The sequence below is a fragment of the Corvus hawaiiensis genome, chromosome 3 (assembly GCF_020740725.1).
Source record: "Corvus hawaiiensis isolate bCorHaw1 chromosome 3, bCorHaw1.pri.cur, whole genome shotgun sequence".
Lineage (NCBI taxonomy): Eukaryota > Metazoa > Chordata > Aves > Passeriformes > Corvidae > Corvus > Corvus hawaiiensis.
In genome coordinates, this window is record NC_063215.1 from 20,748,376 (window position 1) to 20,768,815 (window position 20,440).

The 20,440-nt window shown below is 38.4% G+C and overlaps 1 protein-coding gene across 6 annotated transcripts; it reads left to right on the plus strand.

Moving 5' to 3' along the window:
- Nucleotides 1-326: 326 nt before the first annotated feature.
- Nucleotides 327-20,146, plus strand: TMEM18 (transmembrane protein 18). Of its 6 annotated transcripts, none has more exons than XR_007202482.1 (8): nucleotides 327-429; nucleotides 655-775; nucleotides 1,393-1,447; nucleotides 2,301-2,394; nucleotides 2,488-2,723; nucleotides 11,734-11,858; nucleotides 11,948-12,011; nucleotides 14,769-20,146. XR_007202482.1 is itself a non-coding variant. In XM_048298155.1 (5 exons), exons 1-5 carry the CDS (start codon nucleotides 382-384, stop codon nucleotides 2,569-2,571), a joined length of 402 nt encoding a protein of 133 aa, XP_048154112.1. In that variant the 5' UTR covers nucleotides 327-381; the 3' UTR covers nucleotides 2,572-3,102. The 6 variants fall into 6 exon arrangements, 2 of the variants coding, with proteins under 2 accessions (XP_048154112.1, XP_048154113.1); XR_007202481.1 differs by having other exon boundaries at nucleotides 14,860-20,146; XR_007202480.1 differs by lacking the exon at nucleotides 11,734-11,858.
- The last annotated feature ends 294 nt before the right edge of the window (nucleotides 20,147-20,440 follow it).

The window sequence follows — 20,440 nt, forward strand, 5'->3', positions numbered from 1 at the left end:
GCCAACTCTGGGTGTTGCTGAGAGGAGACCAAAAGCAAACATCAGTGCTGGGCCACGGACCCAAAGTGCCGAGTCCAGCGGGCACCCACAGACCAGATGGTGACACTGGTGGCCTCCCGACATCAACCGCTGAAAACGCGACCAGAGCTTCTTCCCCGCTCCGAAAAGCCAGGGCTGCTTCTGTCAGCCACGCTCGGAAGGAACCACCGGGGTGTGCGGAGCCACCTCAGCCCGTCCTCGAAAACACGAGCCCATTTGCAATCCCTTCGCTTGGGGGAATGCGGGGCCACCTCAGGCTCCGCTGCCCCTTTCCCGCCATTGCCCTGCAGGGGAAGCTGTGGCCACCGAAGTCTCGCGAGATCTGGCGCTGCCGCCGCCGCCATGGAGGCGCCGGTGCGCGGCCCGCCCGGGCTGTCGGCTGTGCTGGCGGTGAGGGGGATCGGGGCCGCCCGAGGGAGCGGGGCTGTCCGGCGGGGAGGGGGGAGGTCCTTGCTGGGGGCGCGCTCCTTGCCGAGCCTGGTGCGGGGGGCTCTGCAGGGCGCGGTCCGTGAGCGAGACCGGCCACGTTTGGTGCGGGAGGAGCGCCGGTCGCCGTGGCCGCCCGGCGACGCCCCTTCCCCGCCGCTGGCTGACCCGCTTTCCCTCTGCCCGCAGAGCACGGACTGGTCCGAGCCTTGGCTGCTGGGGCTGGCGGCCTTCCACCTGCTCTGCTTCCTTCTGACGTGCGCGTCCCTGCAGCACCGCCGGGTGCAGGTCGGGCACTTCCTCTGCATGGGTGAGTGCGCGGGCACACCGTGTGGTGCCGGGCACCAGAGCAGTGCCTGCAAATTCGTGAGTCTCTGCTAGCAGTGCATGTGTCTGTCGGCGATAATCTGCGATAGAACCTGCTATGACGTATAAATATGCATTTATTTTATTTGCAGGAAAATGTGTGAAGTAGTGACTTAAAACCCTGGCCTTAGTGAGGATCTGAGATGAGTAAGGTTTCTTGGTGGTCATTGCCGTGTGTGTCACGGCTTCCCAATGAAGTGTTGCTGTCCTGGAGAAGCAGAAAAGAAATCGACTGAGAGCCAGCAGTTGCTTTCTATTCTGCCTTGTTCTAATGCTGAATATGGTCAGCTTTAGTTTCTGAAGCAAGTTCACCATATGCCCTGCCGACAGCTGTGATAATGGCATGAGGAAGAGCAAGATTGGCTTGTACATTGCAGTAACAACTTGTGTTGTCTCAGGGTTTATCAGCCTGAGAATCCAGTGACCTTGCCTAGCCAAAGCAGTCATGGCTGACTGGCAGAACACGTACTAGCTTTGTATACGGATTTGGATTAGATGATTTATTACAAGCAGTTTACTTTTAAATCAGTATTGAATCTAACTTTTTTTGTTGTTGTATAGCAGGCTTAGTGTACTGTGCTGAATATATCAATGAGTTAGCAGCCATGAATTGGAGGTAAATGTTTTCACTTTCATTTTTGAATAAGAATAAACAACATAACTTATAAGAAATAATAATTATTAATAGCATAATTTATTGTACTACTTAAAATCTGTTTATATGGATGCTTGTAAACTAACTGGTGAAAGAACTGAGAGAAAAGCAGAGTGCTGAGGTTAAGAGGAAAAGCATGTGAGCTTTGGGCTTTGTTTTTGTTGGGTTTTCTTTGGTATTCATGTTTAATAGCTGAAGTTAAGACCCACTTCTCAAAAATCCCACTGCTGCTTTATATACTTACTTATGTGTATAAAAAGCATTAAATTTGTCTGTTTTACTAAACCTGTATACCAGAATCAAACTGATGGTTTATTTTGATGAGCATTGAATTAATCTTTACCTGATATGAGTGGAAGTTATGTGTTTAACACCACTTTATGCTGGCATCTAATTGTCGTCTTTATGTTTCACGTCAGTCATATAAGACCTAATTAGAGCTTTGCTACATTTATTATTTTTGTTATCTTTTCTAATATAAGTAAGCAAAATACCTAGAAAAGTCATTTCAGATGCTTCAGAATAAGCATGGTTTGTGATGCACTCTTGTGATGTGCTCTTGTAGTCATGTTAGTAAGTTTTTGCACAGTAAAACTATAAAGAAGAGAAAGACTGGTATTAATATTCATAACTGATGAGGTATTGACTGCCTCTTTTTTCTGACTTAATACAGTAGAATTTTGGCCTATGCTTGGTGATCTGAAGATGTGGGATGATGTGTACAATGTCCATGTAGAATAGTTGCTGGGAAAGTTGAATGTGTGAACTACACTAAATAAAGCTTCATCTTTCATTTTCATTGTCTTTCTTTCAGGCTCTTTTCTAAATACCAATACTTTGATTCAAGAGGAATGTTTATTTCACTTGTATTTTCAGCGCCACTGCTGGTGAATACTATTATAATTGTGGTATGTATGTGTTCATTCATGTAGGTGCTTTCATTAAATGGATAAGTAAAGGTATATGGATTAGTTGAATTTAATAATTTACTTACTTTTCAGGTCTCCTGGGTTTACAGAACTTTGAATGTAATGACTGAACTAAAGATGCTACAGCAGAGAAGGAAAACCGAGAAAAAAAAGTGAAAGTGCCAAACACTATTTTTCTTTCTTCGGTTGTAATAACACCTGTCCGGGTAATCAGTTCTTCTGCATGGGTATGCAAAAACAGAAGGATTTTTGTGCCCGATGTCAAGAGGACTTTGTAATTGTGGCTGTGGACACTGAGATGACAGCAGGTATCTACAGTACATTTGAATTGGCTGTGAAATTATGAAACTCAGTCTTAACAAGTCTTTGTGCCCTTCACTGTAAGATAGTTTTCCACCATGACCAAGGCTAGTATTGATGAGACACAATCTTCCAATTTCCATTTGCCTGTGTATTTTTTAGCTATGTCTTTACTCTGTGCTTATCAAATATCAATTCTTCTGCTGCTTAAGCCAATTGGAGCTGTGTGTGAATTACAGTAAATTAGAGATTTTACTCAGAATAACTCAGGAATCCATGCTTCTGTGAAGCATTTCACTTCTTTATAAATCAAGTTTCATACTTCCTATGTGTACTGTGTGCCAGTGGCATTTTATAAATAAAACTGTCCACTCACTGTATCTTAAATTGAGTTAATTTGTATTTATTTTTAATCAGACTTTTTTCTTTCTTTTTTTCTCATAAAAATTCCCAGTTTGGCAAATTTCCCAGTTTAATTTGAGTAAATAATTCAAAATGATCTCTGCATTTCTTTTAATTTGCACTTCATGTTTTTAAGGCTTCTAGATAAATATATTTTTTTAAAACTGGATGAAAATTTGGTAGTTTTATGCTTCTTTGTAGAACAGAAAGGAAAGGAAGAAATTTAGTAATGTTCTGTGTAATTTTGCTCCCTTTTTAATGCTTTATTTAATAAATAACTGAAAATTAAAAACAGGTAAAAATGAAGAAGGCTTCAGTTTCACTTCAAGTAGCCTGTTTTCATTAAATTAAGGTAATTTGTAATGGATGTGAGCACAGTGGAGACTGTCCATATTTAGTAAAAGTTGTATCTTTGTTTGGAGATGTACAGTTCTGTCTAAAATAGATGTCATTTAAGACATAGGAAAGATGATCTACAAAACTGATCTTAGACTAATGTGAAAAACATTTGGGTACAAAATTGCAGAGCACTCGTAAATTTATAAGTTAAGGAAGTATTTGTGAAACTAATTTTAATCACTTGAATAGTCTTCACAAGAGTGGAGATATGGACTTGAGGGAGAGAGCAGATGCATATCATACATAGATGCAAGTCTCCTAAGTAGGGAGAAAGTGAAACTCCTATTGGAAGGGCAGTGGAAGCTGTAACAAGGTCTGCCTGGAGCTTTTTCCAGGCGGAACATCTCTGGATTACACCCCTTCCTTCTTTTGTGTCATCTGCACCACTCAGCTTTGTGTCACTTGCAAACTTGCTGAGGGTGCACTGGATCTCACTGTGTCATTAATAAAGGCATTAAAGGGCGCCAATGCCAATACAAGGGCACTGAGGGACACCGTTTGTCACTGGCCTCCACTTGGACTTAAGCAATTGTCTACAATCCTCTGCCTGTGTCCATCCAGCCAGTTTCTTATCCATAGAATAGTCCACACTTCAAATCCACACCTCTCCAGTTCAGTGATGAGGATGTGTGGGACTGTGTCACAGACCTTGCGGAAGTTTCTGGATGACGTCTGTTGGTCTTCCCCTGTTGATTGTTGCAGTCACTCCATCATAAAAGGCCACCGGGTGGGTCAGACAGGATTTGCCCTTAGTGAAGCCTTTTTGGCTGTTGTAGATGACCTTGTCTTGCATGGGCACGTGTGTTTGTCAGAAAAATATTCCCATTTTCTACATTTCAGAAAGACTCAAATTTATCTGGGTTCTCCTCTAGCTAAACTTGCCTAAGAAACACTAAGTTTCAGAGTGAAGTTGCTTGTTGGTTTGCTTTGGTTTTTTTTTTAAAGTAGGTACCATAAACCATAAGAGAAACCCTCAGTAAGTAAAGCATGACTTTTTTCATCATGAGTCTGGATTTATGAAGTGATAGTGTAATAACATTAAGTATGGGCCTACTTGCTGATAAACCAAAATAATTAGATCATTCATTTAGAGGCTGTTTTGCCTGCTTAGAATTTGTATGTAGAAGTGAAGGAGAGCAAAATGTTTAAGACTGGTGGAATACCTTTGCTTTTAATTGGAAAACCTGAATTTAGGTTGGTTGTGAAAGAGCCATGCATACAGAAAAGCAGATAGCTGCTCAGCTGAGTCCTTCAGAGAGTGAGACGAGACAGAGGTGATTTGTTACTGCTCTATGTATCTTGCAGGCAGTGACTCAAACCTTCAGCCTGACTTAATGTGTCTTTCCATGACAGCACATGGTGTCAGCTTCATGGAAAAGCATTACAAGGGAGACAGTAGTATTAACCTGGCAACTTTATCATAGTAGAAGGTAGTTTTGTTGCACTGTGAAATAATGATAATCTATAAAAAGAGAGATTATCAGAAATTAATTGGCAAATTTGCTGGAGTTTGAGGTTGGCCTTGTATCCTATGAAAAAGTAGTAACTGAGGTGAGTTTCCAAAAATGAGAACCTAGAATACTCTCTTTTTCCATATCCACTGAAATACCATATTTTTAATGTGGGATGTATTTTCGCCTCTTTTTGGTCCAATGAATCTCATGATTCTAGACAAAATGGAACAGATGCAATAAGGGATTTTAAATGTCTCTTCTTCAGCAGTATTTCCTAGCTTAGTAGGTACATTGATCTCCATCTCCAATAAAAACAACCACCTATCTCTGAAAGGCACAGAAGGACAGTGAATTGAGGTCTTCTACATCCTTGAGTGTATTCTAAACAGAACTTTGAAGGACAGTTTTAGGGCTTTTCAACAGCTGCATCTTGAAAGGAGGGATCCACTCTAGAAAAGCTGTGTTTGAGTTAGATGGTAATATGCTGTGGCTGCAAATCCTAAATGGAGGACGAGTTTACAGAGAGTTGCTTTGTGAGTGTTGAGAATCATAAGCTCAGATCTTGAACTCCATTTTTATAGGAACTGAGATTTTCAGGAAAAAGAGAAGTAGTGATTCTTTGTCTGACCAAGATAGAAAAGAATACAGCTGTAGTGTAGGAAATGTTCTATTTCTTCAAATATAGCTAAACATTTTTGCTTACTTTTATTGTAAGCTTGATTAAACCTTCTGGGTGCGATCCTGTAGAATGTTGTCTAGGATGACCCTGCTCAAGCAAAGAGGTTGGACAAGGTGACTCACTGTGGTCCCTTCCAATGTGACCCATTCTGTGATTCTGTAATTTTTCACTTCAGGTGAACACACCATTTTCATAATTAATGTATCAAAGTATGGTTTTTTGCTTAGGGAACACAAAAACTGTGTATATTTTTCTATTTTAATATTTTTTAAAATTTTAAAATATGTTTAAAATATTTTAATGTGTTTCAAGTATAAATGCAAGTATTGATGTTACTCTGTTCATCGGGGAAGAGATCAGTGCAGGTAACCAAACTCACCACTGGATGTCACTATCTCACACGCAAAAGCTTACTCAAAGCTTTCCTTTTGAGACGGTTCTGTAGAGCTTTTCACCATAGCTTCATAAATTCTTCAGCATTTTGGAATGACCAGGAAGCCTTGGACTGTAGCCTCTGAAAGCATAAACTGTTACCTGAGCTCCAAGATACATCTTGAGCCACTTTTAGGTGTTTATTGACACTCCTCCTTTTTACATTAAAAAGTAGCAGTGATGAGGTATATATATACTTCCAGAGTCAGGAAGTATGTATGTGTTTTCAAATTTCTTAATGCAGCAAGGGAATAAATACCCTATTTGCTCATACCTACATTTCATGAGCAGGATCCTGTCTTCAACCAATTAAAAAGTAATATAACAATGAAAAATAACTACATTATTGTGTGAGCAATATGCATGAAAGTTTACTGAAGCAGTCTAGTTCACGAACCGATGGAGCTTGTGCATGTCCTCTGTTTCTTTGTGATTTACCATTGCATAATGCAATGTAATGGTATTACCACATCTGTCCTTGTTACATAACAGCTGGCAGTCACTTAAGGTCATGACTGAGGTTCTCAGAAGTCACTTCACACTTTCTCCACCACCTGGCAAACAGTGCTTTGGAGTGTTCAGAAGCTTTATGACTTCATTTGTGACGGTCTATATGCAGTGTTCTCCACTTGATGTTCTCCTTTGCGTACCAGGCTTTGAGCCTGGTTTTATTTACCTTTGGAATTCATCCGAGTTCTATTTTCCACATACCACCTCCTCGAAGAATAGAGACTTACAGTTTAATAGACTTTGTCCCACTTCCCGTGAGTTACATGCCTTCACATTCACATAACAACTCTTAAAAGATTAGTCAATAATAATGCAACATGCTTGAGAAATGCCAGCCAGCCTCATAAATCAAAACCGATGTGTTTTGTGGACCTCTGTTTTATAATCTATCTTCTTCAAACTAGTTCCTCCAAGTTGTGGCCATACTTACACCACTGTTTTGCTCTAATACCAGAACAGTGTTGTACTGAATAGAAAATATCTCAGAGGACTCAAAAGGAAGGCCTCTATATTTCCTATATTTGTGTTTATTTTTTCATATAAATGTGAACTGTAGGAATCTTTCTCATATAGTTTCAGAGGCATAATGATGCCAGGAAAGGAGCTGTAACTAGTAATATGTTACGCTGTTACCGGCACTGATTTTAAGTGGTCCCACTGAAATCATGGTCCTGTTTTCTTTGGCACTGCCTAAAGTTAGAACCAGTTGAAACTAACAGGACAGGATCAAATGTGTTGCCTCTTTCATCTGAAAATGTTGTAATAATTAACAAGGCATTCAGCAGAACTGATTGAAACAAGGCACATGCCTTAAAATGGACAAGTTCCAAGTGTCATTTGCAATAGACTTGTAAATCCAGCCCCGAATCAAAGGAATACAATCTTGTGTACCTTTCTTCCCTTCTATTCCATCACGAAGTTTGCATAGTGACCTGGGGGAGGCAGAATGAGATTCAGCTGGACAAAGAGGCATCTAGGGTAGGACCATTCACTGAAATCACGCTCATCTGTCAGTATTAGAACTGTGTAGTAAACACACCCGAGTAGTTTCAATCAACAGAGGAAGATGTGAAGTTTTTCATATAATCAGAACCAATACACCTTTATCTTAAAGAACACTAAGCTTGGAAGGGTTTTAATATGGTAGGATCTACAAGACACGAACCGTTTAGGTCTGTAACTGTAAGAGTAATGTCTCTGATAAAATACTCGTCACTTTGACTTAGGGATTAGTGAGAGTAATCAGCTTCCTATAGCCATCCTGGAGAGAATGTGATTTGTAAGGTCTGTCATCAAGAAAAATCAGCACAAAAATCAGGAAGCTGATGTACTGAACAAATAACATGGAAGCTTTAGGCTCTTTATTACCAAGTATTTTCTATCAGAATCCAGGGAAGTGTAAGCTTTTGGTTGTTTCAATACACTCGATCCACAGCAGTGTTGAAAAATGGGCATAGAAACAGATTTACTCGCTTTACTTAAAGGTGTTGGATTTGTATGTTAATTGATAGTGAGAGCTTTTATAAGTAATCACAGGCTGTTTTTTAAGTCCCAGAATCAACACAAACAAAACAGTTCAATTTATCTTTTTAGTTGTTTCGATGTCCCTAAGTCCTAAATTAGACAATTAATTCTACAGTAATTACCAAAAAGTGGGACACAACATTCATCTGATTAAAAAGAGCTAATTTATAAAAAAGGCTTATGAGACTGATTTCTTTCTAGCAAATTGCTTTATTGATTTTTACCATCAAAAATTCAAATAGATTAGTAAATAGTGTGTTTTACAAGTTTTCTGCTTCCTCCATGTTTGCATTTTGTAAAATGCAAAATTAGCTGACTGGATTTATAAATGAGCAACCAATGACAATTATAATGGTATATGATTTCCATGTAATTTTTGAAATAAAAGTAAAAATATTCCAAAATATTATTAAATAGAGGCCCTTCAGAAACTGAGTTGTCAGTAACTTTGATACTTACAAACAACAACTTGAAAATGTACAGAAACCATAGTTTATATGTGAGCTGTGGTTCCCTAAACCACTAAATTGCATAAAGTTTATAAAAAATTTGGCAAGTTTTAATTTGAATGAAATATACTGAAAATACTAATTTATACATTTATGTCAAAAGAAAAATTTAGTTCTTCAAGCTCTGAAGAAACTCACAGAATTACAGATTGTTCTGAGTTGGAAGAGACCCACAAGGATTATCAAGTCCAGTGGAATTTTGTAGAATTATAGAATGTTTGGATTGGAAGAGTCTTTGAAGATCACCTAATTCCAACCCCACTGCAATGGGCAGGGATGCCACCCACTAGAACAGGTTACTCAGAGCACCATGCAACCTGGCCTTGGAAACTTCCACAGCTTCAGGAAAACCTGTTCCAGTGTCTTACCATCCTCAAAGTGGAGGATTTCTTCCTAATGTCTAATGTAAACCTACTCTCTTTCAGTTTGAAGTCGTTCTGCCTTGTCCTGTCACTACAGGCCCTTGTCAAAAGTCTCTCTCCAGGTCTCTTGACGGTCCCGTTTAGGTACTGGAAGGTGCTCTAAGGTCTCTCCAGAATCTTCTCTTCTGCAGGCTGAACAACCACAAGTCTCTCAGCCTGTTTTCAATTTATGACTTTGAATACTTCAACATTAATAAAAATCATCCAAAAGATACACTGTCTTAAGTGGAGCAAAATACATTGGAGTCTTTCATATTGTTTTTTGTAGTATGAATTTCAAATCATATCGATATATTTATAAAGTGAAATTCAGTAAAATTAATGCACTTAAAGACAACTTGTCATGTTTCTATCATTATCAAGAATTATAATAATATATATAATAAATGCCAAGTGAGATAAAATTACAGGAAAAAAAAGGATGTTATTATCACATTTTTGACTGACTGCTTCTTTAATTCTTGTGTATGTTAATATATATCAATACTGACAAATTCCAGCCTGCTATAGCTCAGAAATGTCACCAAAAATCTTTTCAATTGAAAAATTGAGACCTTGTCCTCTCAAATAAAAGCAACCTTCTTTTAAAAGTCTAGCTGAATCTTCACACAAAATATTGAATGAAAATGCTGAAAGTATGCTAATTGCATTCAATGTAATATTCTATTATTATTATTACTTCTATTTATTTTGCCTAGCAAATGATAGGTTAAAATATCAGGATATCATACTCAATTAAACAACACCAAAGCCTTCTGGCTTACTTGTATGTATGCTCACTAGGTAGAGGCATATTCATTAAATTCCAATTTGCAGCAATCATTGTCATTCAATATCATTATCTTTGATCATTACTGTAGAAGATACCCTTTTAGAGTGGTCATCTTATTTAAATTTAACCCAGTAACATGATGTTCTGTACCTGTATTAAGTCATTAAAAAAAAAAAGATCAAGTGGAAAATATACATAATTGTTTCAATTAAATACATAACTGGCCATATTGGCTAGAAAGTGATCAGTTTGCTTTGTAACCCATAGAGGGCTCCATTGCTATGTAGGACTGGGAAACAGACTAATTTTGTCATCTTAACATATTCTGACATCTACTGTAATTTAATTTAGGCCTTATATTAACTCTGTTTACATGGGTTTAGCTGTGTACAGGACTTTCCAAGCTGGTTAAAAGGTTTGATGATGTAGATTTAGGATTGTGAGATGAAGGAGAACGCCTACAATGCTGTTATGTGTAGTTTTACTGGAATTAGTATCAAAAATGTGAGAAGATTCTCAGTTCCCAAATTTCAAAAACATGAGAACTCATCTAAAGGCAAACAACTAAAGCATGACTTAATAATTTCTCATGATTTTCTGAATGCTTCACTGTCCATTCAGAATGTCTGTGTATAAGTTACAGCATTGCAGTAATTTTCTCTTTAACAGGTTGAGGCAGGTTGCCTCCAAAAAACAAATCTCTTATGGGGGAAGAGTACTTCCTTTTTTTCCTTCCAGGGGATTCAGGTATGACTCTGCTCCTTTCTAGAGGCACAAAACTGGCTAAAACTAACGACAGCTCTAGCAAAAGCCTGGTGCCACAAATAAGAAGTGTTTGATGGGAAAGAGAGGAAAGAGCATGGATATGGTAACAGTGAACTTTGACCCACATTTCAGCTGTCTAGAAGATGCTCTTTTAAAGGTCAAAGTGAGAGCTACCACAGTAACTGAGACATAAGAGACCTTGAAGGACAATTGCAACTTCACAGACTGTTCCTGTAGGATGCTGTGCACAGCAAATTGGAAGGGACTTTGAAATGGAACCCCTATACAGAAACATATCTGGAATGTATATAAACAGATCTGGGGAAAATGAAGCATTGAAGTTAAATGTGCTTTTGTTTGTTTAAAGTATTTTTTTTAATCTAATATTTGGAAGGAAATGTTAAGAAAAACAAACCAATAAGCAGAGGAAAAAATACATGGAAGAAAAAAGCACATGATAAGGTGAAAGTTTTTGTGGTAAGTGTTGGATATAGGAGAGCAGCCATCTGGGACAAGGAAAGGAGAAGACAGCTATGTGAAGGAAAATAGAAATGGACAGTAAAGTAAAAAGAAGTGTTTCCTACAACCTGACAGCTTTCTCTGGGAAAATCCTCCACAAGAGCTGTTGTGCGAGGGACCCCAATTATGTTGTGCATAGAAGCTGGAAACTCTTCTAAACCCATCAGATCATGACAATGAAAACTCTTTCAGAAACAGCAAGCACACACTTAATAAATTGGTCAGTGCTGAGAGTTAAAAGCCATTAAACCTCATGCACTGCCTCCAGGACTCTGCTAAAGAGGGAGACTGACCACAAGATATTACTCCTTTTTCCTTTACTCTTTGGATTAGGGTGTATTTTGACTTTACAAGTCAAAATGTTTCCCTCAGCTCATTGCATCTAGAGCATGAAGACATTAGCCGTGACCATTTTAGTGCGCAAATCTGGCACCCTTGTCTTTGCCAGGACCAATATGTTGCTGTGCATTTTCATATTCACCTGATTTGAGCTTACCAAAGTGAAACCTCTGCCAACATGGTCTCTTCCTCAATTGCCTTTCCCTTCCTATAGGAATGGGAAGTCCTGTCTCCCTTCACCTAGAAGGACCTAATGGGTTTCTCTTGACAAGCTGTGCTCTAATCACTACAGGATTTGGTATCAGGAGACTACTTCAGAAGGCCTCAGGTTGACTCTGTATCCTGGAGAATGCTAAATGATCTCCCTACAGAAAAAGGGGAAACTGCCCACCTTGCTAATATTCTCTCATAGTCTTGGTGAGAATAGAATCTATTAAAAAAAAAAGTTTCATGAGTTTTATGTATTTTATTTGTGTATTTATGAATATTAATTTTTATTCTTGAAGGTGTTCATTTTCCAAGAGAAGAGAAAAAGAAAATAGGTATCCTGGCAAGAATGGGATGTTAAAGGTATGAAACCAAAGTTGTATGCCATCTTAACTGAAAGTATTTATCTAATACTCATAAAACTCCTATCTAAAATACGAAAATAAGGTTTTAAAAGTTAAATGAATTAATGACTGTAGTGCTAGTAGTTTAAGGTGAAAAATATATATGGGATGTATTAAAGTTCCACCAAATTTAAAAGAAATAGGCAGGAAGGAAGGAAAATTATTGCATGAATCATACTCCCTTGGGTAACAGTGTCAGCAGACTTGAAATCATCATGTTGCATAGGACAAACAGATGAGCAAATTGATGAGTAACTGACAAAACCTTTTTTTTTCCTAAACACTGAACTGGCAAACAGCTCTTTTTATATAATAAAGATGTGAGGTAATCACTAACATCTCTTTGAAAGTCAGAGCTATAAAGAAGGATATAAAGGAGCAGATGCTGTGTTATGATAATGCCCTAACAAATGGCTGCAGCAGCAGCCATGCTACTGCAAAATCCTTCTTCACAGACCTATTTAATCACAGGGAATAGACTTTGCCCTTACTACTTTAAAGCAGGTATTTATGGCATGGTTTAGCCCACGAGGCTTGTTTCAGTTTATATACTCTGTGGCTCAAATTTCTTAACCAGAGGGTTTGAACTTAGGCTGATCTCTTGGTGGGCCCAGATTCATCCTCTGTTGGGCAGTTTGAGAGGCAGCACATAAGCAGTTTGGATAATCAAGGTGCATAGACAGGCCTTAGGCTAACGGTATAGACCAGTATTTTTTAAAACTCTCTGAAACTTTCTTTTGTTAGTTTCTGTCTCAGTGTGATCTTTCAAGTTAATTTTTTTTAGTTCTTTCTTGGTTAGACAGGGAGGTAGTGGATCCAATGTATTTCATTCTGCTAGTTTGTATTGATGCCCCTACATTAAAGTGATGCCAGCAATTCCCTTCCTCAAGCAGCACTTCAGTTAACCCTGGAAAGTCTCTGCACAGAACTAGCAGTAAGTTATTACAACAAAATTGTAATACTAAGATGAAAAAAATAACTGTATACAGAAATAATTTGGCAAAGTATTAGCACAGAGATAGCTACAAGGAACAAGATGGACAGCGAGGAAATACAGAAGACAGTAGAGACTAGAGGGGAGCCAGTGGGAATACTCCCTTTTTTCCTCTTACTTTTCTGAAAACTTTATGTTTTTCTGTCAAATGAGATTTATATTTTAAAACTACTGATAAGTGTGGGGTATGCCCAGCCCCCGCCCTGGGGAGACGTCTGCTGAGATAAGTAGAATGCCTAAACCTCCCAGCAGAACTCCCCTGGAAAGGGAGCTACTCTTCAGTTACGGCAAGAAGAAGACAAACCCAGAATCCTCTGGGAGACCCTGTGCAGATCCTTTGTAACCCATTGGCCCTTACCCTCTGACACCCATCCCCTGTATCCCTATAAAGCTATCCCCCTGCCCCTGCGAGGGCAGAGAGATGCTCGTCCCTGGCTTTCCCCTTCGCCGAGCTCATAAAGCTGCCTCGTGAGGAACAGCTACACGAGCCTCTCGTCTCTCTCCCTGGTCTGGCCTGGAGGCTGCCCTGCAGAGCTGAGCTGAAATCACGAGCTGACAATCACTAAAGAGCTGACAGACTCTGCCTGGGCCCTCCTGCCAGCAGCTGAGGGAAGACACCGGACCTCGGGAAGGCGATTCCTTTCAGGACCATCTCTCCGGACCGGTCACAGCTTCCTCGCTCAGAGCTACTGACCCCACACCAGCTGCCATAGATAAGAACTGCACTATAGCAAGATTTCAAGACATCTCGTGTCTCCTAAACATTGTACATTATGCAATGTATGAACTTTAGTGATGATTTCCCAAACTGTAGTTTAGGAACAAAAGATAAAAGGCTCCCAAAAAGTATGTGAGAGCAGTCGCAGCCTCTCTGCAATGCTCTTAGTGGTTGGGATGGAAATAAAAATGGTAAGGTATGAGGAAAATAGAAAACAAATATAATCTATGTGGCTAATTTTCCAAAAGAAAAAAAAAGACAACGTGATAATTGGTAACAAAATTAGCCTTCCTCTGGCTACAAAGGAGGGCCACAAAAATGATCAGAGGGTTGAAGCACCTCTGTTATGCCCCTGCCCACTCAGCGTTTTTAGGGGAAGATCATTTGATATACTCTGACAAGTGCACAGGAGAAACAACAAAAATTCTCAGGAGCTCCAATAACAAATCAGTCATTAACCCGCAGAGGGCTAATAGGGCTAATATTTTTTTCCCCATTAGCCCTTTCTGAGGGTCGGCTTGACTTTCTTACAGAGAAAACATTTCAACAGGTCTGGGTTACACCAGAAAACCTTTTACCAGGTCTGAGTTGCTCAGGTCATCTGGGAGGAGAAAGATTTTAGCAGTGGGGAGCAGTAGAGGTCAGGTGTATCCCAGGTTGCCATGATCTTCTGCTGGAGAATTTGGATTCAACCAAAAATCAATTCTCCTTCGTCCGGCACTCTGGCTGTTTTCCCCATAGGAAAACCTCCTCACCACTTCTCACAGAGTAATTCTGTGCAGAGAAACCCAATTTATCACTATAATTTACTCTGGGCAGTGCACGGGAGAAACAAAAATTCTCAGGATGTTCAATAGCAGTGGGGAGTGAGGAATTTGGATGATAAAGAACTTGCCTTTGTTTATACAAATTCCTATGCACTTTTTGAGCGGTGTACTGAGTGGCTCCCTTTTTGGGAACAGAACCAAGACCTCACCCTCTGTTTATCCTTGTGTATACTTTAGGACAGTGGTTGTGACTTGGGCTTCTGTAGGTTTTCCCACAGCAGAGAACTCCACCTTCTTTCAGACCTGACTGTTCTGGTTCTGCCTGCAGGCTCCAAGCAAACTGAAGATGCAGGAGAGGACATTCTCATTGAAGCAGAGAAAGAAATCAAGTAAGCTCACATACTACTTTCCCCTCTTGATTCTGAGTTCATCTCAGGATTTTATGCCCTGCCACCCTACTTTTCATGCAGGAATGATTATCTCTTTACCCTTCTTTTCAGGCAGGAGTGGTTATCTCTTTCCCTTATTAGAGTTTAGGGTTAGCTACTTCATTTATAAATAAATTAGAAACCTGTTACACACTGTGGAGTGGACACCACCTTGTCTATACAATACTGTCATTACTCAAAATTAGAACTTTGCTTGCCTTTTCACTGTGTAGGATGTGTTTCCTAATTTTTCAGAAGGATAAAAATAATTGATTTATAAAGACAGATTATGATATTCTAGTACTAGGAGCTAATAGGAAGGAATAATTAATAAAATAAAGGCTCTGTTGGTCCAGGCCAATTCCATTCCAGTGCTGTGTCTCTATGGCAAATAGAAGTTACTTTGTGAAGCTTGTAAGAACAAAAACATCATATGTCCCAGCATCCCACCACACATCACCTGATGTCTTATCAGGACATCCTGATAAGAACACAGCTGTTAAATAGCCTTTGATGTACTTTTTTTCCCCATACAAATGTCATAATTTCAATGAATGCTTCAGGGCAAGTTCAATGGTGTGTTCTTCTTGGGGCTAATCTTCAAGGATATTCACTCACCTTTTGTGAGATGCAGGAAAGCCATTGTCCCCATTTTCCTTTTGGAAGTTGAGCTGAACCCATTGGGTATTTACCGCCTAAGCAAACGTGCTGAAAAGCATGGGATCAAGTCCAAACTTAATGAGTTCAGGTTTTTAACTCATTAAAAATTTTAGCAGCAATAATGCTAATTTGATTGAAGTTCTTCAGCATTTTCCAAGCTTTTAATGATCCCAGGTCAACTCTGAAAGCAAAGTACATAAATAATGTGATTTTGATACCATGTTCCAAATAACTGGACTATCTGGTCCCTGTTTAAAATGAGAAGTGGATGCCAATCTGATTTGCTACCTTAATGCTTGCAAATTCCATGTGAATAAATAATATGTCTACTTTCTTGTCCTCCTAAGTGGGGGTGAATGGGATTTTTTTGGGGGGAGGGGGGAGAATTATATGTTGATAATTGATTTGAACTGATATTTCGGGGTTTTTTTTTGTTTGGGTTGAGTTGGATTGGTTTTTAGGGATAAGTTCTTTTGAGTAACATTTGGTAGAGCTTTCTCAAGTCTAAGCTGAAACTGCTGGTCATGGTGATCAGACAGAAAAAGACGGAAGGAACCTCCTGATAACTCACAGCTCAAGGAATGGGACCCTCATTTAGAAAGTGATATAACTAGACTCACTCACAGTCCTGGCCTGGGTAAGATACGAGCTTGAGACCCACCACAGTGGAGTGTACTTACCCACAGCCTCTTAGATCTTCTTGGGCAGCCTGTTCCTTCTACCTCCTGTCAAGGGCCCAAGAGAGAGACCTCAATTATTAGACAGGGAGAAAGGCTGGTTCAAAGTCTAACCTGCTGGGGCAAAGTGCACCTGGAGTCATGCCTCTGGGATCTCTCCAACCTTGGTGAACAGTCTAGACATCAAAATACTCCTGAATGAGGCTCTCTATTGTATTTTGTTTTGCCTGCAAATGTTAATAAAGGATATATATTTTGGAAATACTTTAAGGAACAGTTGACTAAATCTTAACTCATTCTTGAAGTATCATACTGGAAATAGATGGACAGTTTTTTATTTTACTAAAGAAACAAGAAGAGAAATCACTGAAAAATATGCTTAAAAATTAGTAGCATTAGTTTAAATGTTCATAATATTTGGGCTAAAACCAAGAAATCTTTCAAACAAGGTGTCAAAAGATACAGTAGCAACAATTCAGAGTTAAAGCTATGTTATTTTTTTGAAAGATTGCTGTACAATTTTAAGGAAAAGAATGTTGTGCTGCAAAGTGCTTGGGTATTTGCATAAATTTTAAAAATAATATTGTTTCTTTCCTGATTACAATTAGTCATGTACATGGGAAATTGTAAGGTAATGAATGTTATATGTACAGTAAAAATAACTACATGCATATGGCAAGGAAGGACTATTGCTAATCTTTTTGTAACAGCTTAAATGATCATTATTCTTGCATTTGTTGATAGGTTTTTCCTGCTTAACTGTTGAAAACATTTTAGTACTATATGGTGGCTTTTCTCCAGGTCTACATAATATTGTTTTCTTGTTGCAAGAGGGAAAATTTACATTAAGCTTCGTATATAGTAATTGACATTTATAGTGCATGTGGGATTGATTACTTTAACACATGAGAAAGCTGGAGCCTTAAAATATACAGAATATTATAATTTTCCAACACATTATTTACTCTGTACTATTAAATGCTCCACTGTTGGTCAGTTTCAACATTCTTGATACCTGAATTTTTTGCTATGAGAATATAAATTAAGTCTCAATGCACAGGTATTTCTGAATGTCCATCAATGTTGTATGTATTTCTATGATATTGTTTCACTTGTGTTAGTCCCATTGTGAAATTTTGCCTGAAGCTCTGGCAAAGACATTGGCAGTAAAGGTATTTTGAAAAAATGGATGAATTTTTAAGGTATGTAATTTTGGTCTGAATAGGTATATTACAGTCGTTAAATTCTGAGCTGCTCTTCCCAACAAAAATTATGTCTGAAATTAGCCAGATTGTTTTTCTGGGGAAAAAAAAGGAAAGTTGGATTGGGATTTCGTGCAACATTTTGACTCTTAGAACTGCACAAACTTTGATGTTGTTTCCAAAAACCTGAAAGCAAAGCTGTGTAGTATACATCAAAAATTGTAAAATCAAGACGAGAATCTTTTTTTTTTTCAATGTGAGAACTTCTACTAGCATTAGCTTAAAAGTTCTCATTTCCTTTAACTATAAAAAGTAGAGCAGTTCAGCTCACAACTTTTAGGTCAAAGTTATGCCTAAAATTCTCTCACCGTTTGAGGGCAAAATCCGAGAGACTTTAGCTGTGATCCTTGGGAGGGGCATTGCTTAAGCAGTGAAGGGAGCACCAACCTCAGGAAAGCATAAGATTTCCCCCATTTTTTCTCTGATTATATATGCATTTCCCTTGTGTGTGTGTGTGTGTGTGTGTGTGTGTGTGTGTCTGAGTGTGTGTGTGTGTGTCCCAGTCTCATTCCATCCCCAAAATTCTGACATTAAAATTCAGGTGGCCTTCATCTTAACAGCAACCTCTAGCAATAACCAGTTTTGTTTGTTTTTTGAAAATTGAAAGGAATCAGATAACAAAATTGTAGACAAGTAGTTAACTAAAGTTTCACATTGTCATGTTAGAAACACAAATGTTTGAAATGTCATGACAGAGAAGGTCACAGCCACACTATTAAATACAGCACCATCGAAGGCAGGGTGAGAAAGACACTTGCTGTAGGATGTCCTCTGAGTGGGTGCAGCATAGAAGGAGCTGTCTTCAGGTCCTATCAGACACTGCTCTTGCTCCTCCTGCTAGCTGGGAAGAGAAGTTGCACACCCACAGTGTATGAATTCCTGGTGGGCAGCAAGTGCTGGAAGACTTGAAGTAGAAAAGGGGTGCTGTATCTCATCACAGCCAATATGCTTTTCATCCTCACATAAGGGAGATGTGAAATGACTGGTGGGCTGCCTGAATAATATTTCTGAACAATTGATTGTGCTTTATTTGCCACAAATTTTATTAAATGCTAAAGCTCTACTCTTGTGCGTGACATTCCTTTCACTGACCTTGAAAACATCTCAGAAAGATTAGTAAAGGTTACTACATTTTATACAGAAATGCAACACAAACAAACTTTAGGGATGTCTCTGACAGGGAGAGAGAGATGTGAGAAGATGCTTTTCTCAGTCAGCAGATAGCTGTTGCTCCCCACCTGCAGGTGACCATTAGCATGGGAAGCAAAGGGTCACTTACTCTTTTCCTGAGAGTATGAATTAACATTAAATCTATCTTGGAGCAAGAAAACACACTACACTATGTAGTGAAATGAATTCTAAATCACTAAAAAAATATATTACAAAGATGTTAGATGTGGCTGCAAAAAAGCTTCATCTGAATTATTTTTCTGGTTAGTCACTGGTGGTAGGTTGCTTACAACTGTAAATTTAAACATCCATGATTAATTAAATATATATCTCTTACATTTGACATTTTCATATTTAGTATGTAACTGTTAAAAGTTTAATAAGCAATTAAAATATGCAATTTAGATCTTGACTTTTAACTGTTTATGTAAGAGTTGAAAGGGTTAACAATGTGTAATGGTTTTTCATTTAATTTAATTTTATTTGCACAGTTATTGGAGAACCCCTTTGCTGTACTAAATTTCATTGCATGGCGAAGTCTTCATTACAATGGTGTCATAAATACCTCATTTATATTCAGCATTTACAATTTGGCCTTTCTGCCAAAATCAGCTTTAACAGTAAAATAAAACCAGGCTCCTTGTACAAGACACTTACTCCCAGGTTACCATTGTTAGACAGTCGAAACACTGTTCTCCATCTAACACCATGAAAGACTTTACAAAATATTTTTTCCCTGTCATGCAACCTTTTGGCTGTAAGGTCTCAAAATTTTCTAGGAAATTTTAAAATTTCAACTAAAAACACACTTCAGCTAGTGCATCTGGGAACAGCTTTGGTGCAGGAAAAAAAACAACCACAAGTTTTGTATTTCTATTCTCTCCTTCTATTGTTGTTATTGTTGTTGCTGGGGTTTTTTTAATAAGAAAAGCCATGATTCTTCTGGGACTCTGTGAATTATAGCTGTTATTTTATTACCAGCAGAGGTGAAAAATTAAGTAAGCATTTGAAATATGAACGTTGGAAAACAAAAGTGAGCTTTTCTCTTACATCTATTTTTTTCTAATGAAGTCTCATTTCTTGCAATTTATTGGTAATGCCTCTAATTATAACGTCTTTGTTTTTATTTACAACGGTAATTTCTTTTATAATGTTTCTTATCTGTGTAATCTCACCTGTTAGCTCCTGATAGTATGGAATAAAAAGTTCTAGTTTTCTCACTATTTCACAGTCAAACTTTTTCTGCTCTTTTAGAAATCTTTTACCCCGACCTCTTATACTCTACTACTATTGCACTGAGCACACTATTATTTCTTGTACAGAGTAGTCTTACTGGGAGGAATACAAAGATGCTAGAATCTGAAATTCATAATGATCCTCTAAGGAAGCATAAGTTCGCTGCTAACCTCACTGAAGAGAGTAGAGGAAAAAAAATCTTGTTCTTCTGCCTCTGTTGGTTCTGGTTTTTACTTAATTTATCCATGTCTTTTCTTGATCAGTTCTATTTTATTTTTTAAGGGTGAATTGCCATGTCATATCTTGCTGATTTGAACATCCAGACTTCTGCTTACTGCATTTACTAGAGCTCCAAAATGTGCAATGAGATTTCAACAATTCTCACAATATAGTAGGAATCAGCTGAAGGTTTATAATTATGCATATTGTCTAAGTGAAAGCAAAACATGCCAAGTGGGAAGAATGTGAATTGTACA

Bases quoted from the DNA above. Each gene is read 5' to 3' on its own strand.
- TMEM18 (XM_048298155.1), top strand. From the start codon at position 382: ATGGAGGCGCCGGTGCGCGGCCCGCCCGGGCTGTCGGCTGTGCTGGCG. The intron at 776-1,392 runs GTGAGTGCGCGG...GTTGTTGTATAG, and splicing joins CGGGCACTTCCTCTGCATGG to CAGGCTTAGTGTACTGTGCT. The intron at 2,395-2,487 runs GTATGTATGTGT...CTTACTTTTCAG, and splicing joins TGAATACTATTATAATTGTG to GTCTCCTGGGTTTACAGAAC.